Source organism: Silurus meridionalis, chromosome 1 (genome assembly GCF_014805685.1).
Source record: "Silurus meridionalis isolate SWU-2019-XX chromosome 1, ASM1480568v1, whole genome shotgun sequence".
Classification (NCBI taxonomy): Eukaryota; Metazoa; Chordata; class Actinopteri; order Siluriformes; family Siluridae; genus Silurus; species Silurus meridionalis.
The window spans coordinates 25,930,096-25,952,263 of NC_060884.1; the positions used below are offsets into that span (position 1 = coordinate 25,930,096).

The 22,168-nt window shown below is 37.8% G+C and overlaps 1 protein-coding gene across 1 annotated transcript in view; it reads right to left on the minus strand.

The window, feature by feature from the left end:
• cachd1 (cache domain containing 1) overlaps nucleotides 1–22,168 on the minus strand; it is a 76,122-nt gene that overhangs the window by 14,556 nt on the left and 39,398 nt on the right. The window contains 11 exon segments of the mRNA XM_046848767.1: nucleotides 157–325; nucleotides 1,284–1,401; nucleotides 1,509–1,632; nucleotides 4,523–4,672; nucleotides 5,074–5,307; nucleotides 6,431–6,490; nucleotides 6,493–6,579; nucleotides 6,679–6,895; nucleotides 7,290–7,434; nucleotides 10,272–10,398; nucleotides 15,638–15,744. Of these exon segments, the coding sequence (XP_046704723.1) occupies nucleotides 157–325; nucleotides 1,284–1,401; nucleotides 1,509–1,632; nucleotides 4,523–4,672; nucleotides 5,074–5,307; nucleotides 6,431–6,490; nucleotides 6,493–6,579; nucleotides 6,679–6,895; nucleotides 7,290–7,434; nucleotides 10,272–10,398; nucleotides 15,638–15,744 (1,538 nt within the window).

Sequence of the window (22,168 nt, forward strand, 5' to 3'; positions counted from 1 at the left end):
TTTTCACATTACTAATCGTTAGTAGAAAAAATAAAAAATAAAAACTAACAGCACTAATGTACAGTACATGACTTAAGCACAGAATCGATTTGGTGACCAGTCCGAAATCCCAGGGCATCACAGTAATGTTGTGGTTTGAAGTCTTGGGTCGCTTACCAACAGTAGCGAGCTGTTTAAAATGCAGGCAGGAACTGGGTTGACCCAGCAGGTCGAGCCGGTGGTACAAGAGCTTACTGCTGGGGGCTGTGTTCAGGTTCTTCAACTGCTTCACGGGGATCTCGGGTTGAACGTACACTATACACAGGATAAACGAGGTGTCCTGCACCTACACATCACAGACCAAAAGCAATGAAAATAGTGTGAGAGGGGGGGAGGGTGAGAACTTTTAAATTACATCTAATACTCATGTAAAATCTGATAGCCATGTTACATAGTGTCGCCCAGAGCGTTGGCAGCAGTGGGACATGATCAGATTACCCAATATTAAGTATGCTAGTGCATTTACATAGTACACAACACAGAGATCACACGCTCCGGCTTAGAAGATCTAAATTCACTTTGATGGCAAACATGAATACTTTCAAAATCAAAAAGTGTTTTATGAATCAGAATAAAAAAAACACTGGAGTTCGTAATACAGCCACCTCGCCTGAGAAATGGGTTCTGGCACTAGGACACAAAGGCATTCTTCTTTAGATGAAACACTTTGGTGGCATGTCAATGAGGTAAGTGTTCAGCAGAGGCTTCCAGAAAAGCATTGTAGCTGAAATACGTTTTTACTTTATATCTTACTTAAATGTACATTTAGATCATTTGGCAGACACTGCTATTCAGTACATAGTTCATAACTTCCATCAAAAACATATCCTCATGGAAGTGCAAGTAGGTCAGGGGCACAAAATTCTATCAAGCTAAATCCTGTTAGAGAGGAGTTTCATGGAGTTGGTACGACAACAAAAGCAGCACAGATTTTTTTTTATTGGTCATGACGACTGTTGGACAGCTGCGAAAAGCAGACATGGCTGAAATGATTATGATTTTTATATATTTGCCAAGCCTACCAATTTAAGTTGGAAACGCAAAGCGGGAACCATAAATGAAGCCGGAGCCTAGAAAACGAGCATGCTGGGAAAAGTTGTGAAACAACTAAGTAGGAATGTAGAAATCGTCAATGTAGAAATCCTTGAAATGAACCTTTATAGATTCGTGACTGGATTCTTATATAAAGGAAATAAAACTAAAGCATGGTATGCAGAACACAATGTTGGCAGCAATGCCATTACCAGTTTCCAAGCGTAGCTGACATTGTAGGCATCTCGGCTTGGGTCCCGCAGACGATTTACATGCCAGGACAGAGACGAGTTGATGGGCACAGAGATCACCTGGCTCCCCAGAGGCAAACTGACAGAGAACAATGAGGGTCGTTAATCATCCCAGAGCCGTCTATAAAAGAATCCCTACACTATTAATACTTTATCACGAGTATATGTAATGAAGTAGCCTCTCACCTGAGGATGTTTTGGCGAACAGCGGCAAATCCGGGGATGTTCTCGTAGTGGATGATATCTGTGTGTAGAGGGGCTTCTGTCATTAGGTACGGACGAGTCAGGGATGGGTGCATGAGAGTGAAACCTGACCAAAATAAAATCCAAACAATTTTATGTAAGATTCAGTTACAATAATTAACCATTCGTCTCAAAAGGAGTAATGTAATATCATAAATAAATAAATGACAGCAGTCTAGTAAATAACCTTCACATAAGTAAAAGTTGTTTTCCAAAGATATCAAACATGTCTCACAGAATCACCCCCAGTCTTTTCTTTATTTGTCTGCATTCTCTATTGTTTTATTATACACAGAGTTGTAAACCAAAATGAAAAAATTACTAAAATACATAAAACGAAAAAAATGTATATCCTTCAATTTCCTTCAGCACATATGCACCAAGCAGCAATAGAAAACAACTCCCCATTTATATTAAAACCAAACCAAGAGACTACATTTCCCAACCACTTGGCTGTAGATGAAGTACACAAACCATTAAAGTAGAGATACACTAAGTAAAATATTACTCCAGTAAAAGTTCCCCCCATTTAAACTTTCACTTAAATAAAAGTACAAAAGTATTTGCCTTCAAATGTACTTCAGTATCCAAAATACTATGATTTATTATACCTAAAATCTTTTTCTTGTTTTCAACTACTTAAAAAAGACAAACTCGCCCAAATAAGGCGATGGGTGTTGAAGCAAGTTAAGCGTCTGGAGTTTCTGCAGGTTTCACAAAGTCAAACTTAACTTTTAAAAAGACTTTTGAAGACATTTTTAAGACCATAGGAATGAAATTTAAGACAAATAAAATACAAATACATAATTAGCAACTGGCTCTAACCAAGCCCTAAATCCAATCTTTTTAAGCATTTAATATGTATCGCTAAACTTGCAATCTACCACATCTGTGGTAGAATCCAAGACAGATTAATGTTAATCCCAGAAAGCTGTTTGGCTGTTGCATGTTGGTCTCATTTGTAGTGATAATCCAGGGAATTATATGTGGACTAGCAGAAAAAGAACTACAACACCATGGAAACAAACAAAAACATTCTGAAATTCGCATTTCAATGAGCATTAGAGGTTGCATTACATGGACATTTGAAAATGAATACCTGTTTAAAATTATTTAAGACCAAGAACAGCGAATTTAAGACTTTTCAAGGCATTTTTAATTTTTTACTTTTTAAGACCCTGCGGAAACCCTGACTCATAACTAAAAAGCAAAATGTAGTAAGATATTTAACTTTGAATTGTAGTGAAGTTAAAGTAAAAGTCCCTCTAAATGGAAATACTTCAGTAAAGTACAGATACGCGAAAAAACTACTTAAGAACAGTAAGGAATTACATTTCATTCGTCACTGTCCACCACTGGCTGATACTGGCTCATGAACTCACAAGGGTAAATTCTTGGGTCAAAATTATAAAAAAACATAAATCTATTTTTTACATTTTGCAACCTTATACTTTCATAAATAGTGAACTTTATTTACATTTGTTATTTACATTGCTTTTATGTAAAAAAGATACAGCTTTACTAACTCCAATGTTGGCTTCTGTATCGATTCATACTCGCAGAGTGCCATCCTGTTTCTGTAACTCTACTTACTTTCTAGACCAAAGCAAAAAATGGTTTAGAAACCATCAGAGGTTAAACAAGGAAAACTGCATATACACTCACCATACAGTCATTATCATGTGACTACAATTTATATAAGTTGCTAATCTGCCATGTATTGTAAATGACTGGTTCTCCACACTTGTGCTGTACTATTTAAAATTTTAATTACACTTCTCAAATGACCGAATCAGATGGCTCGTAAACGTTCTCGTGACACACTGTAATAAAACCTTGAATTTTACAGTGCTTCACTGCAACCTTGATAAAGGGGCATTTAATCCTCAGTGCCATGCCTTGGCTTTGGTTCACTGTGTGTTTAGTGAGCAGCTGGAGAAGGCAGGTGCAGCGCTCTCTCTCACCCGGAGAGTGGCGCTTCAATTTCTCAAGAGATTATATGCTTAGCCTCATTAATGGAAATGAGACTGAACTCTAATTAACACCACTTATTTTGGCTCATTTATGTGCAATAACTTATGTAACATAACCTTGCCTGGAATTTTGTTGTGTGAATGATATCAAAAAGACATTTAAAGCGATATTAAACTGAGATCAAGTCTGAGTTAATCTGCTATAAACTGCCATAAAATCTAATTTGACATGCGCACATCAGTACCAACTGCAGCAGACATTCTAAGTAAAAAGATGGATGGATGGATGGATGGATGGAAAGATTGATCTGGGGGAATGGGGTAGCTAGTAGGGTAGAGAAAGAGAGAAGGGGGTGAATAGATAGATAGATAGATAGATAGATAGATAGATAGATAGATAGATAGATAGATAGATAGATAGATAGATAGATAGATAGATAGATAGATAGATAGACAGATAGACAGACAGACAGACAGACAGACAGACAGACAGACAGACAGACAGACAGACAGACAGACACTTCATTCATCCCAATAGGAAATTCACCAATTGTAATTGTAAATATATTGCTGTTGAATTATCAATTCTGATCATATTGATGTTCCTTTTATAAAATGTTTACGGTGTTAAGAGTACGTTTGTTTCGTGTCTGGCAACATTACAGCACACTGTCGCTGATGATTTTCTACAACAGCACACCCTGTTGTGTTATATTCCATAAACACTGTGAAAAGCAAAGTCATGTTGGCACAGAGCCTTGAGTTTTTAAACATTTTTCCAATGGACCATTTAATTGATCTAACAGACCTTTCAGTGAATGTCAGATGCAGTTTAACTATACTAAAGGCCAAAGCTGTTCCACTGGCTATGTATGACAGGCTTGTTGTGGCCATATTAATGCTCATGAAACAATAATGCTGTATTACAGAGGGGAAAAAACACTTCAAAATGACTGAACCCCACCACAGTGTCAATGTTCATACCTTTGTTATCTATAAGAAAGGTGTATGAGGCCAGCGAGTCCTGGTAATAGGTGACATCCTCAAGTATATAAGCCAGATTCACATCCACTCCTACAACTCCAAGCAGCAGGTTCCCAAAGTAGCATGGCCGGCTGACTGTCATAATAAAACCTAACAAAAAAAAAAAAAAAAAACAGTTCTTAGCATCATAATTATTAAGAAACAACAATAATGAACACAGTGAGTAGCCTGTTGCATATGCTGAGGGATCAATGCATTGGAGACATAGAACCGGGAATCAAACTGCTTGATCTGGCAACCCCAATTCAAATGACAAATTAGTTTCAAATTGCCAAGTGAGTTAAAAACGCCATACTTGTCTGATACACTCATTTTCTGAGTGTATCAGACAACCACTACTAATAATTAATAATAATGATGTGAATAAATGATGTTTTATAGCAGAAAAAACACAAATGGAGGAATTCTCTGGTGGAGAAAAAAAAAAATATACAGTAGTGTATGTATTGCATTTGTATTGTAAATATGAGACACAGCACAAGCCAACTCACCATCACCCATCTGATCTGCGTAGGGCAGGCTGAAGGTGGCAATGTCAATCATGCGGTTGGGCAGGTTGATGTAGAAACGACCCACGCTGGTCTCCAGGTTACTAAGTTGGTTCAGCACCATCATGCTGCCCTTCACCACAGGAAGTGTAGTACGATCCGAAACACTGTATTTCGCAGAGTTCTGCTCCGCCAGGTCTCGCATAAACGCCAACTCCTTTAGACCTGTTACTCCCTCTGCATACAAAAAAAATTATGTTTTTAAATAATAATAAAAAGAAGAAGAAGAAGAACAGCATTACCAACTTAGATCCACAAACATTTGTCTCTCTACAAAGGTGCCAAAAAAAAGTCAATAGAAGACTACCAACATCCGCCCCACCCATAAGATGTGCTCCAAGCAGCAAAATCAAATCAAAAGTACAGTGTAATTGTTACTTAATTTTCCCCTGAATAAAACAGAAGATCTTTCTTGATTGCCTTTAGTGAATTGCTTTATATTTGCATTAGTTCTGAATGCAAATGAAGCTGAGGAAGAAGAAAAGCAGGTGGTTCTTGTAAATCTGTAGCAAAGGTTACAATCTTCTTCATGACTAAACCATGGATCTTTGCACCTCTGCCTACAGAAAGTAGCAGTTTGTAAACATGTTTAGATATGAAGACCTACAATAGCAAGTAACAGTGTATACAGATGGATGTTTGTGGAGTTTGGCTCATTGTTGTTTAATGCAAAAAATAAGTGATACTGGGCGAATTGTCGGACAAAACAGGACTTTTCAAAATCCTTTTCCTCCCTTCTGATGTAGTAATTTGTATGATCTTCCATGCGAGTTCCAGTCAGAGCTAGTGCACAATTCTGCTCTTCATACACTACCAAGCTAATCAAGTCCAATCATATTTCCGTCATCTACAACACAAAAAGCCCTCTGCGCACTTTCATGTCACCGAGTGCCCTTTGATGTATTCTGCTGCTTTTCTTTTTCTTCCTTTAGACATCCTGCATTTTAATTCTCCTAATGCCCAGCTAATGTATGTTAATAACAGGCTAATGCATGCAGAGAGAGGGCCAGGTGAGGAGGACAAAAGAGAGGGCTTTCTTATGACACACACACACACACACACACACACACACACACACACACACACACACACACACACACACACACACACACACGTACAGAAATCAGAGACAGAACGATGAAAAGAGTGAAGACTGAGCAAAATATTTGATAAAACTAAGAGCATGTATACGCATGCATACACAAATACACACATCAAAGCTACTCAGAGACTAAGATGAATGTGTCGGTGAATGACAATTCATAGTGGAGGGTAAGAAAAGGGTTTGAGGGTGTGTTACCGTTGATAAGAGCATAGGTGAGAATCATTACAGAGTTGTTGAGGTGCCGATTCTCTCTTTAACTACGTTCAGAGTGGCTCTCTTCTCGTGTTCCGAGGAGTCTCGAGAGGTGACACCCGACGACAGGTAAATTATCACCATGTCAGTGTCTGGGACAGAGCAGGCAAAACAGATAGAAAGAAAAAACATTACTAAAGCTCGAAGAGAACCAGCTCAGCTTTAGGTTCTAGCTGTATCCCGTGTCTTACTGCTGTGGTGTCTGCCCATGCTGCTAGTGTTCCTCAGAAGCTGAAAGGCCTTCTGGAAGCCCATGGCATGCTGGGTAGCGCTGTCGGAGGACTTAATACTGTTTATAAACGAGCTCATCTTGCGCTTGGTCTCACTGGTGGCAGGAGACAGGAAGCTCTTGTAGCACTGGTCCAAGGAGCATGAGCGAACCGCATCGGCCACTGTCAACACAGAGATCTGCAAAGGAGAAAACAACAGGGCTACAGTAGGTCAGATTTCGGGATGAAAAAACATGAACACACAGTCAAGTAAAGGTCCATGTAAAACAAAAGCAATTAAAGAATTTCAAATATACTTTTTCTTTATTTTTTCAAGTTTCTGTTTTTTCCATGCAGAGTTTTTCTTGCTATTTCTTGCTACCTTTTGTATGAAATTCTTTAAACCCATTGATCTGAAATGCAAATATAACAATGCCAAATCTTGGCCATAGAGCAAAGGTGGTACTAACTAACATTGTTGATTTTACATAATGTTCTTGAGAACTAGAAAAAAACCCCATCACAATAAATCAAAACTAACGTGTTCTTAGAAAGACATGACATGTACATGCTGTATGTTTGGATTTTCTCACTTTATCATGTTCGTCGATGGAGTTGAGGATCACAAGAGCGGCATCGCGGGCGATCTGGAGCTGCGTCTCGCTGACCGAGGCACCGTGGTCGATAAGCACCACTACATGCTTCGACTGCGGCCTCACAGCTGTCACATACACAGGCCTGACAAAAGGATGGAAAAAAAATAGATATTTAGGAAAGATCCTTTTGTTGATGAGGTGTTAAAATAATTAGCAAAGAAAAAGAGAGCGACAGACACAGAAAAGCACCACTTATAAATCAAATCTGGACTAAAGCGAAGCACTCATGCTCTTCTATCTTTACATCCAGCTGTTTGCTGTATACAGTTTAAAATTTTATTTAGAAAAACAGTGTCAGTAAGTAGATGTGCAGAAATCCAGATCGATGAGCCAACCAGAGACGGTGGGAAGGAAAACCGGTTGAGATCCCTCTGCTAATCCCCAGTTTGCGAGGTTCTCAAAATCACTTTAATGGTCATAAGCACAACCTTAAACAGTAATGTACAGCAAAATACTTTTTGTTGACTTTCTGTAATAATATATAAAAATTTTTTTTTATTTATTTCAAGAATTAAAGTATTATTAATTAAAGTAATCTTACATACACCAGAATTTCTGTTACTGATAAGAAGGGGATAAATATCAAATATGATTTGGTTCTTTTTTTACATTATTTTGTCATGTAGGAGCAGGAATACATCTAGTTTAGCATTTTTCCAGGGCATTTCTTTATCCTTTGCATCACAGAAACAGGACGTAACATGACAAGTAACATGTAGAATCAATCAAAATGAATGAAAATTGCATTAGAATTTCTACAATGTATGGATGTAAAATGTGAATATGCATTTAGAATTGTGTGTGTACACAACTGCCACTATTTGTGCACAAAAACATGCACAACATCCATTCTAACAGTTGAATGCACTCCTCCATGAGTGAAGGAAGAGAATGAGCAGGAAACAAAACTAATAGAAAACAAGACAAACAAAAAGCTACAAAAGCATAAAAAAAAAATTCCCCAAACTCCCACAGATCATTTCTGGTGAGCATTAATGAGGAAACCTCAGCATAGCAGGCAAATGCACAGAGCCGATTAAAGCAGTGAATAAACTTTAGAACTTTCTAAGAATCAAACCCCGACCCTGCCACAGAGCAAACCCCAGTGGACCTGCTGGACACCATGCTGGCATGTTTTCTGTGTTCTTACTACAGCGGAACAGCAGTGAAAATCTGTCAGACATTTCATTTGTTGTTTTAGTGGCTATGACATTTCTGGCCTGTACAATATGCTGTAAAAGTCTCAGTTTTATAAGACAAAAAAAAAGAAGAAAAAAAGAAAAGTAAAAAAAAAAAAAAAAAAAAAAACACTTTTGCTGTGTTTACTGCTGGACCTCAGGCCTGGTGTCGGCTATAAAAATTAATAAATGCTTTGCTCTGTAAAACTGGAACCAAATAAAGTTCTTGCTTCAAGTGCACATAAGTTCCCACCATGAAGGCTACACTGCCATTCAACTTTATATAAAATAAATTTTTTTATTTAAATACTGATCAAAGGCTGATTTTTTTCTTGTATGGCATTGCCCTAATCTTTATATTGTCACCTTTATTTTAAAAAAGCATGTTTATGGAAACATAATTGTGCTTATTTGGGTTGTCCAAGCTAGAAACTTGTCTCAGGGAACTTTCTATACGCTGTAATATTGTTGTACATACATGAAATGATTCATTTTCCATCTGGCCCTGTGTATGTGTGACTCACTTTCCATCACTCTTGTCCTAGCAGACGGGAGTTGCTAAATCCAGTAAAAGTGCACCAATTTATTCAGGAGATTTTGTTTATTGGGAATAATGACAAAACTCCTCATCTAGTCACAAGCATTGATTGAGTTTCTAAACTACCCGCCTCTGGTGTGAGAACCTTGAAATTGCCTGATCTTGTTTACCTTGTAAAAGTAACTGGCTTAGTGTGTAGTCATAACAGATTAACAGGCTGAGCTTCAGTTTTTCTTTACAAAACAAACGGACTGGATCTGTAGCTGATAGGCCTATACATGTTAAAACAGAATATCAAGATGGCTGCTTGTAGTATTATACATCATTCAATTATTCATCTTCAGCAACACTCAAATATATCCTGGAATTTAAACCGGTCCATCTTGGGACTATTTAAAGTCACCAATCAATGTTTTCTGGAGGTGGATGGAAACTAGGGAAACAGCAGGAAACCCACAAGGACGCTGAGAGAACGTGAAACTGCAAAAAATTAAATAATAAAATACAAAACCAAAAGTAACCTGAACCCAGTATTGACCCTGGAGCTATAAGATCAAAACTCTGCCCGCTGCACTAACATGCTATAACAGCTATTACATTTATCTCAATCACACATTTGATTAAATTAAGACAAATCTACAGAATTCCTCGTAAACCACAAACATTAAAACACTTCATAGATTTCCCATTTTCTTACAGACTTTTTTAAGGCTTTTGCTATTAGTTTTAGTGTAGTTACTGAACAATATGCTACACTGGGATGTAAGAAACAGAAAAAAAACCCATCTTGGTGTGGTTTTGAGTCTCTGAACAAAAGATCTTGATCTGGGCAACAAAGCTAAAAAACTATTCAATTATGCTGGAAAAGCTCCCAAAATGAGCAGGGAAAGTGTTTTTATGGGGGGAAAGTGTGATGTGATCCAAGTGATTATTCAAGCATATGGAGAGCATTTGTCTTAGGTTTCGTTCAGTTAAGTGGTCTAAATGCAAAACAAATAAAGACTGAGGCTTCGTATTCCATGCTGAAGGAAACATGTGTGTGAGCTCCTGGCAGAAAAAAAAGAGTTCTGACAAGCTTTTTTCTCAGATATATGTGGCTTTTTACTGAGATCTGTTGATAGGTGGTGTATGCTCAGCGTTTAACTCACTGCATCAGTGTGGTCAGATGTATGTGTGTGCATATATATGTGTGTATTGCTGCACCTGCTCCTGTGCTCGTATGTGCTTTTGCAGTGAAACTTGTGAGCTGGGAAAACAGTGAAGATGCCCTCCTCGGAGCTGAAGTACTGCCACTTGATGCCGGGGTTTGACTTCAGGTTGTCGGCCAACACTAAAGCACACACGAGAAAAGGAGAGAGGTTATTAGCTGTTGATTTTTTTTGTGGCAGCAATATATTCCATGTAAATAAAGTGTATAGTTTGATTTCCAGTGCTTCACAAACATTTCCTCAAAAGCTCCATTTGGATTGGATTAGTTTTACAATGCGAGGTTGGACACAATGGAAAATATCTATAGGTTTTTAGCCCAATCCGAATCGGTCACATCAGTAAACTGTTACATTCAGGGGTATGAAAATAATACAATATACAACCCTTCTCCTGATTGATACCTTTAACAAGTCAGAATCAGAATCAAGTGGGATGCCATGCAGTGAGTTACTGTACAGTCATACAGTGACTAAAAATCCTACAAATGATATTTACTTAAAGTTAATCAGAAAAATTTAGTTGAAAACTGCTCTTTGATAATTACTTTTGAACATGAGACTGATCCTGCTTGGTAATTATATACCAAGCCACACCCCAAAATATAAAAGGGTGTGCAGATTTGTGCAACTGTCGTCATGTTTCCTTTTACCTCGTAAAAAGTTTCTGATTATTATTTCTCCTATTAATATTGCCGTATTTTTGCATCAAGTAAGAAAAAAAAGGGATTTATCCTGGTTTTATGTGTATGTAGGCTTGATATCCATTGTACAGCTCTACCTGAATTGACATGGTGATAAAGAGCCTATATTGATATTGTGTTCAAAGTAGTTCAGCACCTTGTCTTATAATCCAAAGTCCTTCCAGGAAGTACTCTTTTGTATTATCTCCCAAAACTAACCAAACATCATCCGGCTGGTTCTCAGGCCTCAGCTGCGACGCCCCTCACCCAGGCTGCTACAGTGCGGTTCTCTTGGCGCATGGTAATGCTGCAGTGCTAATGAAGTGTGACGAGGCAGCCTGAGTGTGTTTTGCTTGGACATGCCCCTGGTTTGTGAGGCCCTGAGCCCAGATTCTAAAAGACAAGATCATCCTATCCAAACACCCCAATCACATCGCTCACACTGCCCTAAGTGTTTATTTAATCTGCATAAGCAGGAACAAGAAAGACAGGATGAGGGACGAGTGCTAAATGACCCTCTACACCTGGAAAATAGTCATGGTAGAATATTAAAACACAGCTTCGGGTTCAAATAATGTTACTTATTCACTATATTTCAGTTTTCAGGGCTGTAATAAGTGTATTTTTGCTAGAACAGGATAAAAAAAAGCTTATTTAAGGACCACACTGGGGAAAGATGAGAACTTATTATAGGAATATACTCTAGACATTCTGAATATTGTCCTTTAAGCTTTACAAGGTCAGTGTTTCCATAAAATCTTTTGTGAGATATAGAAGGATGGTATAAACTGCTGTACATGTTTGCAACCAATTTCTTTGTCCAGATGTTAGACCAAGAACAAAATCTCTTCTCTTCAGGGCTTATGTTATAAAACGCCAGTTAAAAAAAACTTTAGTATTTCTGGTTTATTTTTGTTATGCTCATGTTCACATAAGGGGAAGGGCAACGTGACAAACCACAGTAACAAATGGTAGATGTGAGTATACATATGTTTGCTGAATAGTGTTAGTTTTAATGACAGAACAAACATACAAAATAATTGTATATAAATAAATACATGCAAATAAAAAAGCCCCTGTAAAAATAAATAAATAAACAAACAATTGTGTACACAATTTGAAACAAAAAACAAAAATTCACCAATCAGAAGGTTACGATCAGTTTTGTTATAAATGTATAGGCTAAACTCCGCATGCCAGGGATTCTTTGCATTCATTTACATCAGGTAAAATCTATTGTATTAAAGCAAACTCTTCAGTTTAATATACAAAACTGTGTCAAGAAAAAATTGCTCTTATTTGCAAATGATCAAATACTTGCTTTTAAGATAGAACTTGGAAAATGAGGCACAATTTCCATAGTTTTTAACTAATAACTGTTTAAACTGTATATTAAAGTGTATTCATACATTTTACACAAAAACAAAAATAAATAATAATAAATACATAAATCAGAAGAGTACACCTATTTATTGCTGATCTGAATGAAATGATCTATATGGGTTTGAACAATGTGGCTGATCAGCTGAATGGTAGAACAAATAGCAAAAAGAAGATGATCTAGTTGAATAGGTTTGCTAATAAACCTGTGAGGTGATGGAAAGCTTTTATCATACTGAACTGGTTGGTTTGGGTTTTTCACTGCTGAATAAAAAGAAAAAAAAACAGTGAGTGACTTTCAACACATGTAATATAAGATTTTTAACATATCTTTTTTCACATGGCTGCTGTGTATTTTCTTTGTGCGTAGTACAAATTTGAATTATTTTAGTAAACATATGTTAAATTGCTAAATCCATACACTAAACTAAATAATTTGTACCGTGCAAAAACAAGAAATGTACAGCAGCCATGGATTCATGAGATCATAATACAAACTATGACTTATTGAGCACTGAGGCTGTGTGTAAACAGCATGTGTGGATTTATGATGTGTTCTCCAAAAGTACTGCAGTAGTTGACAGATGAACAAACAAAACCCTCAGGCTCTTCAGAAGGCTGAGTTTAGTTGTCTTAGGGGTGGGGCTCTATCTGCTTGTTTCTTAAAGAGAAACTGCTTAGGTCCTGTCACAGAGCAAATCTGTCCACCACTGGTGATTGCTTCAATCATGGGAAAGTATTCCTGTTTAATGAAGAGCAGACGTTTCCTAAACTACCCTTGGTATAGTTTAAGTGCATTACCACAAACTTCTAGAATGTCAAACATTTGTTTTAATGTCAGCAAACGGTTCCAGGTTCAGCATTTGAACCAACCAATGCCAGCCAAAATTCAGTCCATGAGAGTGAGCCACTTGTTTATTAGTGTAAAGCCATCTTAACTATATTATGGCTACATAGCCAAATTTAAAGACAAAAAAAAGAGAAGAGAAATGTGAAAAGGACTTATTTACAATGCCACTTGTACTAAACTTGAGCTCTTGACAGGAAAGAGAAGGCCAGACATATCCACCAGCACCCAGCACCATTAATCAGGACTCAGCATATAAACAGGAACTCTGGAGCATGTTGACAGTTTGAGGAATTGTATACGTTCACTGCTTCACAACACTTAATCCTCCACTCAATGTTTAGAGAAGCTGAAAACCACCACCACCATAAGCAAAGGGGCTTTATTTCCTCAATCCCTCCCTCAGGCTCCTTACCCTGCTCAGTCTTTCCGTTTCTTTACATGTTCTCCTCCTCCTGAGTCCTTTTGTTTCAGATAAGATGATGGTTTATTTAGATAAAATGTGCCTCTCGCTGCTGCTAATCTCTTACACCAGAGTAAAGTGAGCGAATGATGCTTTTCATTTACATCTTTACATATCACGTGTGGCTTATATCCGCTTAGAATTTAAGAAATGCCTGCACAATATAGTAGAAGTGTAGGACATGAACAGGAGCAAGAGGTGCATTCTATCTACATAAACCAAGGTCCAGTCAGAAAACTAAAGGACTCCAAAAAAGGAGAAAGGGTAAAGAAATGGAATGATGGAACATGCTTCGGAAACCTGGGTAAGGGATCGAATAAATGAAGAACTTTCTTCTTTGTAGCAGTTGCACCTCAACAGTCTATACTGAAATTTCAAGAGTGGGGAAAAAAAATTGTATTTCGAGTTAGTTTTGCTTTCTCATCATAAGTCGAATCGATATACATGTGAACATGCATCAGGGTGCCAATATAGAAAGCTTTAATTTAACCAAATTTTAGTGTGGTTCATTTATTAATTCATTTGTGGGGGTTTTAATGTAAAAAAGTAACGTTCCTTTCTAAACCATATTTAAAAAAAAGTTAATTAATCAATACATTTTCAAGAGGCATCCTTACAACTAAATAAAAATCCACAAATGTCTTTTTTTTTTTTTTTTTTTTTTTTTTTTAGACATTACAGACTTTATGTAGGTGTCAAAAATCTGAACACACTATTTATAAACGTATTTTGTTGCTTGTCTCATCTCAATCTGATCTAAACACACACACACACACACACACACACACTACACACACACACTACACACACACACTACACACACACACTACACACACACACTACACACAATGTCATGGGTAAACGTTTTGTACTGGAACATTGTTTAAACGTCTCTGAAACGTTATACATTAAACCTGGGTGTACATTAACTAATATTAAAAACACACATGACATTCAGAGTAATGAGACTCCCATTATTTTACAAAGCGAGCCTTATGATATTAAAACCTTCCCCATCCTCCCTCTCTGTAAGCACTCAGTTTCTGCTCTATTTGTCGACATCATCTCTGACATCACCTCATTTATCTCCTCACTCACACCCTGGTTAAGTGAGTCCCGAGCCTCATTTCATCCGAGAATGACACTCGTGTATGACAGCCGAAAGTGTACTAGAGCACTCTGGGGGGAATAAACACGTCAAGAGGCAAGGAGGAGAGAGGGAAGAAGAGAGAAGAGAGGGGCGAAGAGGGGAGGAGTGTGTAGAGAGAGAAGACAACATCGGGGAGTCACTGATTCATCAGAAAGAAGGTTGGATCCGTCCTGTCTGCTTTTCCCCATGTCAGGTCTCTGCAGTTTCCTAAGCACTGTTTAAACTAATGACACACAGACATACTGGTGATATTTTTATTTCTCTCCCTGTCTCTCCCTCCATCTCTCTCCCAGTCTTTCTCCTCATCTCTCTCCCTTCAGAAAAAAACAACATTGTGAAGGAAGATGATTTGGGCTGGGTTTGGCTGGAGAGAGCAAGAATGTGGCTGGAGCTAAATGGGAAAGGAACGATGCCAGACACTGGAGCATCCACAGATCACTGCAGCTCGAACGAACATCTGTGTGACTACTTTAAATATTTGTTTCGAAGATACTTAAAGCTAAGAGCTTTGCTGCTCAGTGAAGCATGTAGTCATAAATATATGACAACGAGATGAAAAGAGCTCCTAAGACAAATCAGAAGATAAAGTTTTTATTTTCTCTATGAAAGGCCATAGAGATACGTCTGTACTTTTGCGAGCGCACACACGGCAAAACCATATGCACAATAACAAGACAGAAGCACACAGTATTGGTTCATTCTATCAAAATATTTTCTTTACAATTTAACACATGCAGGTATCTGCTTTAAAAACTGTTGCCATAGCAGCAGGTGGCCAGATGGAAATGAACATTCCGTGTACAATGTGTGTGCACGCGTGTGTATTCGCTGTTGTACTCACCAGAATTGAGGTCTCGTCCTGGGTTGAAAGCTCGGCTGTTGACGTTAGGGGAAAGTCGATCGCAGCTGATGGTCTTTGACACATTTGTGTTAAAATTTCCATCAAACCTGCAAACAGAAGAAACAAGAAATAAACTGAGTTATTATACACTTTATTTGACAAAAGTCTACACATACAGACGCTCAGAAATTCCCCAAAAAAACAAAGAAAGTGTTTGTTGAGAAACAAACCAAGTATCATATGTATGTGGCTACTTCTTACATGTAAAATTACTAAAAGTACAAACGTGATTTCTCTGAAGTATATACACTTTATGAAATTAAAGTGTGTAGACACCTGACCGTAATTCACAGTTACATGTGCTTCTTAAACAACCCATTCCACATTTAGTCCGCATTTGCTGTTATGAAGTTACAATCACCTCCACTCTTTCGAGAAGATGTTCCACTAGATTTTAGAGTGTGTTCAATCAGCTACAAAAGCAGTATTAAAATCAGGTACTGATTTAGGGTAAGGAGGTCTGGGGTGCAGTCAGCTGAGTGTTACAGCAGGCCACTCAGGACCATGCACACCAAACCATAGCTTTATGGAGCTTGCATTGAACTCACTCTGGAAGAGGTTTGGGTCTCCTAGTTTAAGTGAAGGGAAAAAATGTAATGTGTCTGCACCCAAAGACAGCCTATAGAACTGTGTCTCTAACTTTGTGGTGACAGTTTGGGTGCAAAACAAATATGGCTGGAAAAGTTAGGTGTCCCAATACTTTTATCAAAATAAAATGGGGACTAAATGTGGACTGTGTATCCATCAGGTGTCCAGGAAAGTGCATTAAATGTAAATTAGTTTAAATGTATAATTTTTATTACTGGATTTTTGCTTCCTGTAAGCTGGCTGAAGGTGAACTGAAGCTCATGTCATGTATCTGCTTGACCTTTTTGACCTGTGATATTGCCACATGATTGGCTACATATAGACTGATTAAAGCAGTGGAGTTTCTGGTGTTTGAAATAAAGTGGTCAGTGAGGGTAATTTCTGAATTATAGAATAAATGTTTAACATAGAGCTCTTCCTGAATGAAATCGGTCACAAGCAGACGTACACAAACCAAGAGTGTAACATAAATCCTGGTCTCAAGATCCAACACAGCTGTGAGTGAGTGAGAATGTTTATTCACACCACACTGTGTGTGTGTGTGTGTGTGTGTGAGAGAGAGAGTGAGAGATGGTGTTTCACAGCTGTTTCTCACCATGCATTTCCTCCATCTTATGGAAAACTCATCTCGGGAGAGTTCAGTGTCTCTTCCAGATCTCTTCCAATCCTGACACCAAAACCTTTCTTTCCTTACTTGAAGCTTTTTACATTTACGCCATTTAGCAGATGCCCTTATCCGGAGTGACGCACACAAGTGCTCAGCTTCCTTCCTTGCTCTACCTGCATCACTACCTCAAGCGATGTACCTCTCTCTGAAATCATCCAAATTCTCCCTTCCGTCCTATTTCACTCCCTTCGTGCTTTCTTGTCTACCAGAACGCTTCCCCTCGCTGCCTCTCCTCTGCCCCGGCTGCCTCATGATTGACAGCTGCTGTGATGTGCAAAGTGCTTTGAACTTCAGACATTTAATTCCCACCAGGCTCTTGTCATTAGTATTCTCCTTCAACACACTTTTTTTTTAACGAGTAGGAAGCTAGGCAAATTCGGTAGATAAAAAAATAATAATACATTTGCAAACGCTTTGAACTGAACATCAGAACATTGAGGAAGGGAGGAGGCAGAGAGGATGCTGAAGCAACTGACACAGAGCAAGACAGTGGGATTAAGAGTGCTCTATTTTCTCCTTCATCACTGGTTTAAACTCGATTTGCAAATAAAGTGTTAAATAAAACATGCGTAAAAGCAAGAAATTAAAATAAATAAATACATGCAGCAGTCGTTAAACTGGGGGAACATTATCATATTAAGCATTATATTACATTAAGAAACATATGGACTGTATTACAGCATTACTTTACATACTATATTATCAGGTTTGTCTATCCTTGTACTCTTTTAGAAAAAAGAAAACAAAATACAAATCAAAATTCTTATTAAACCTATTTATTTTTTGGTGAATCATTTACTGACTCTCCCAAATGCTCATTCCTGTGTTTCAGCTTAAACTGTTTTTTCCTCACAGGTGTGTACCAGGCTTTCATCCAGTTTAGATAACTGCACAGCTGTAAAGATCACCAGAGCCAAATCTCCCACTTGCCCTGTCTCCGACACACTCCAACTCGATTTAACGGCACTTGATTTGGTGATACGATCAGTTGGCCTGGAGCTCCACTGCTAATAAAAAAGCTTGAGCAGCTCCCTGGAGATAAGAATCATACAGGACATCCCTTTCTCACTCCTTAGATTGTCAAGTCATTAATGCACCAACATCCAGAAGATAAAAGACGTAGGATTTGTGGCTTAAGAAAGACATGTGGTCTGAATTCACTACACTGACATCTCATCTATTCTGCTATACCACTGAGTCAAAGAGTAAAACAGAGCATGAATGATCAAACTAATGAGACAGTAAAGGGGGGAAAAAAGGAGAAAACCGAAATATTGTGCATCTACTAAAGCTGAGCTCAAAGATGGCAAAAGTACACACATCCATCCCTCAAGTAGAAGTACAGATACTGATGTTTTAAAAAAACTTTGGTAAAAGGTGAAGTACTGACTACTACATTTTTTTCACTCAAGTTAAAGTAAAGAAGTCTGGGCTCTGACATGTACTTAAGTAAAAAGTAGCCATTACTGCTACCTGTTTTAGTGTCGCGCTGGAAATTGGACGCCACTCATATAATTATATATTTACACAATTTATAATTTTGTTATCTATTTAATGTATCAAGGCTGAACATCTACCATGTAGAACACAAGTAGAGCAAAGATGAATGCTCGTTGTGAGCTTCGTAAACTAGTCTACGTCTGTGGTGTGTGAGAGCCAGGAAATGATACACCAGCAGTAGATTAAAAAAAGCTGCGCAATGACAGGAAATAGGTTGATGAGCTGAAAACGGTGTGCAATGAGAAGAAAAAATATTGATCACGTCACCAAATAGATTAAAACTAAAGTAATGAGCCTGATTTAAAAATGTAAGTAGAAAGTACAGATATTTGTGTAAAAATGTAATGAGTGAAAGTAAAAATTAATTGTGAAGTACTGATACCAGAAAAATCTCCTTAAGTGCAATAATGAACTATTTATACTTTATTACTTCCCACCTCTGGCTGAGCTTCATTTAATATTAAATAACTTTAACCATGACCAGATTGCACCTTGTGTGTAAGACATTCCATGAGAAAGAGAAAGTTTTACTGCCTGTCACTGTAAAGCTCTTCATTTCATCAGAGCCACCAAAACTTCCCATGATTCAACTGCACACATACTCTAAGCTGACGGTCTGGAACGTTGGTAAACAAGAACAAAATAAAAAAATACCACTATACAACACCGGAAAACACAATGTGAATTTCCCAGTAAATAATAAATGGGATTTCATTAAAAAAAAAACTAATTACTATTATATTAGAGTACACAGAACCATCACTCAGCATCAGGACTTAAATATAATGAATAAAAGGTGTCTATTATGGCCTACAGTAAGCCACTGGTTCGAGCATAGTGCAGTCAGGGTCGGGTGGTGAAAGCGAGCTTGGATTGGCAGGACGACAGGAAACATTTAAAATGCTAGCAATATGACTGTTCATTCAGTACACTGGCCATAATTCTTCTAACAGTATGAGCAGCAAACCTGAAGTTTTTGGGGGATGACTTTTCAGAATTTTTCTGTATAATCCAAAATTGGATGCAAGAAGTCAATATAAATATAATTCAAATTGGTTTTTATTATTAGCATTTATTATTAAATCGGGAGTGAGCCAAAGAATACAACTGATTGGTTAATTAATGTGGTCAAGGGACATCCTGTTCAGATAGATATTTGGCCAGTGTGTGACTTTATAAATATTTATAAATTATTTGCTTATGATGGTAAATGTATAAAGATGTTTGCAGCTCATTTCAGCAGTTTACTGAGCATTCACAAATAATATTATTGATTACATTTATTTATGATACTTAAATCACAATGAGCAGCGCTGTCACGAGGAGATGCTATACGGCTTTAAAATGCTGTTCGAAAGGGCTTGATATTGACGAGAGGGCTTCTCAAACATCCTACAGAAAATTAAAATCCCCCATTAGAAAATAAACGGGATCAGACTGCAAGGCTGCAGGCTGACCTCATGTCTCAGTCACTTTAAGCACAGGATGATCATGTGGTTATTTGGAGAATGCAGTATAGCTGGATAAGTGAAGCAGCTATCACTGGGATGAAAGCTGAATGATTAAAGCATTCTTTACATTTGAAGCAGAGGTCAGAGTGTGCCGGGAAACACACAGGCGGGATAAGTAGCAGGCACATGACATTGATACAGTGTCAACCACTTGGTCTTTTATCCATAAGTGAGGGCAGAAATGGCAGCTGGAAGACGATCAGATGATGGATGAACAGCCCATGGGACTGTTCACACCGTTGTACTGTTCATGTTTGCGATGCCATGGCTGCTTGGGATGGATTTTTTTTTATAGACAACTTTAGCAAAAGTACTGCGTCAAAGCCACTGCCAGCTTTGCTGTTTTAGAAAAGTTTAAATGACCAACCATATTTATTTTCTGGTCTCTTTATTAAGATAGTAACTAAAAATATTTACACAACTTTTTTTTTTTTTTGTAAAAACACATACACACTTATTTGCACTAGGCACACCTTAAACTCTTTTAAGGATACTGTCTTGAGGTTTTCTCAAGTAATCTTCTGGTATATTATACCAGGCTTTTTTCAGCATTCATGGCAGAAATGCAGCCCCACACTAGGGCAGACCCTCCACCATTAAGACCTCAAACACTCATTCTTTCATCTCTCTCCAAATTGTCTTCTCACATACTGGTGAAGATTGGACCCAAAAGTTTCAAACTTGGATTTGTCACTTCCTAATGCTATTTTTCAATGATGTCCATTCCAATCTTCAGCAAATCTAAGCCTTTTCACCCTGTTCTTCTTCCAATCATTTTCTTTCTTGGCTGCTACCACTCCTATTCCTGATTAAGCTTCTTTGGACTGTAGAAAGATCAACTTGGCATCACAATGAAGCCAGATGCTAAGCGAGGCCCTTGCTGGACATTTCAGGTCTCTGAAAAAAGTAAACATCAGGTTTGGAAAGTTTTTGGCCATACAGTCCTTTCTTTGTCCTTGACCTCTCTGGATTCTTAAGATTTCTTTGTAGCAGTTTAAATACTACATTGTGAGTATCCAATTTGTTTGCATTTTACCTTAGAGAGTGACCGTGCTGATGCAATAGTAAAACTTTCATATAACTTTAGCATTTTAAATGGAATGATGTGGCTGAAGGTTGGTCTTATTAGTTGCCATTTAATTAGACCCCTACAACATGTGTATGTAATGCTCAAGCATCTCTTGAACAAATCTAGTGTAATAGATCTTTACCACAGCAGTCATTTTGGCATGAAATTGGACAAATACAGGAGTTAGCAAGGACATTAAAGGACCTTTATTTTTAGGTTTATGAGAGCCAGGCTCCTACTATTGCTCACGTGTAAGAAGAGATCACACTAAATAAACTATATTGCCAAATGTTATTATAATTCCCTCAACTCTTCTGGGAAGATGTTGTACTAGACACACTAGAGTGTGCTTTTAAAGATTTTTGCCCATTCAGACACAAGGGTGTTGGTAAAGTCAGGTAATGAGGGAGGCCTGGGGTGCAGTCAGTGTTCCAATTAACCCCAAAGGTGTTCAAAAGGGTTGAGGTCATTAGATCTTCCACTCCAACACGTATCTTAACAGAGTTTGCTTTGTGCACAGGGGCATTGTCATTCTTTAACAGGTTTGGGTCTCCTAGTTTGAAGGGATAATTTCATGCTACTGCATCCAAAGACACACTATATAATTATGTGCCTTCCGCTTTGCGATAACAGTTTGGGAAAGAACCACACATGGCTGAGAAAGTCAGGTGTCTCAATACTTTTGTCCATATAGTGTATTTGCCACTTAAGCCTATTGGAGCTATTTTTTCCAGATTTTTTTTCTGTCGTTTTTTTTTTTAATACTGCACAGATTTGTTCTGGTTGTACTTTACACATGAGACTGAGAAATAATAATGTATAGTCAATATACCATTGCTAAAGCAACAAATGGAATAGTGACCTAATACTGTGTATAGTGCACAGTGTATATAAGTCAGCTGGGATTTCTGTCATAATTTAAAGCACCACTTTCCACTATTTCAGGTTTTGGTGTAATCAACATGGCAGAGTTACCTCTCCTGTATATTTTACGGTTATATAAATGTCACAGTCATATCCAGTACAAATTCACCTCCAAACCACATCTGAAAGCCTGCGGTGTTGGTTCTGCTACTCAGTGTTTGGGGGGAATATTTTCCAAAACTGTCACAGTGAGAGCTGCAAATTTTCACAAA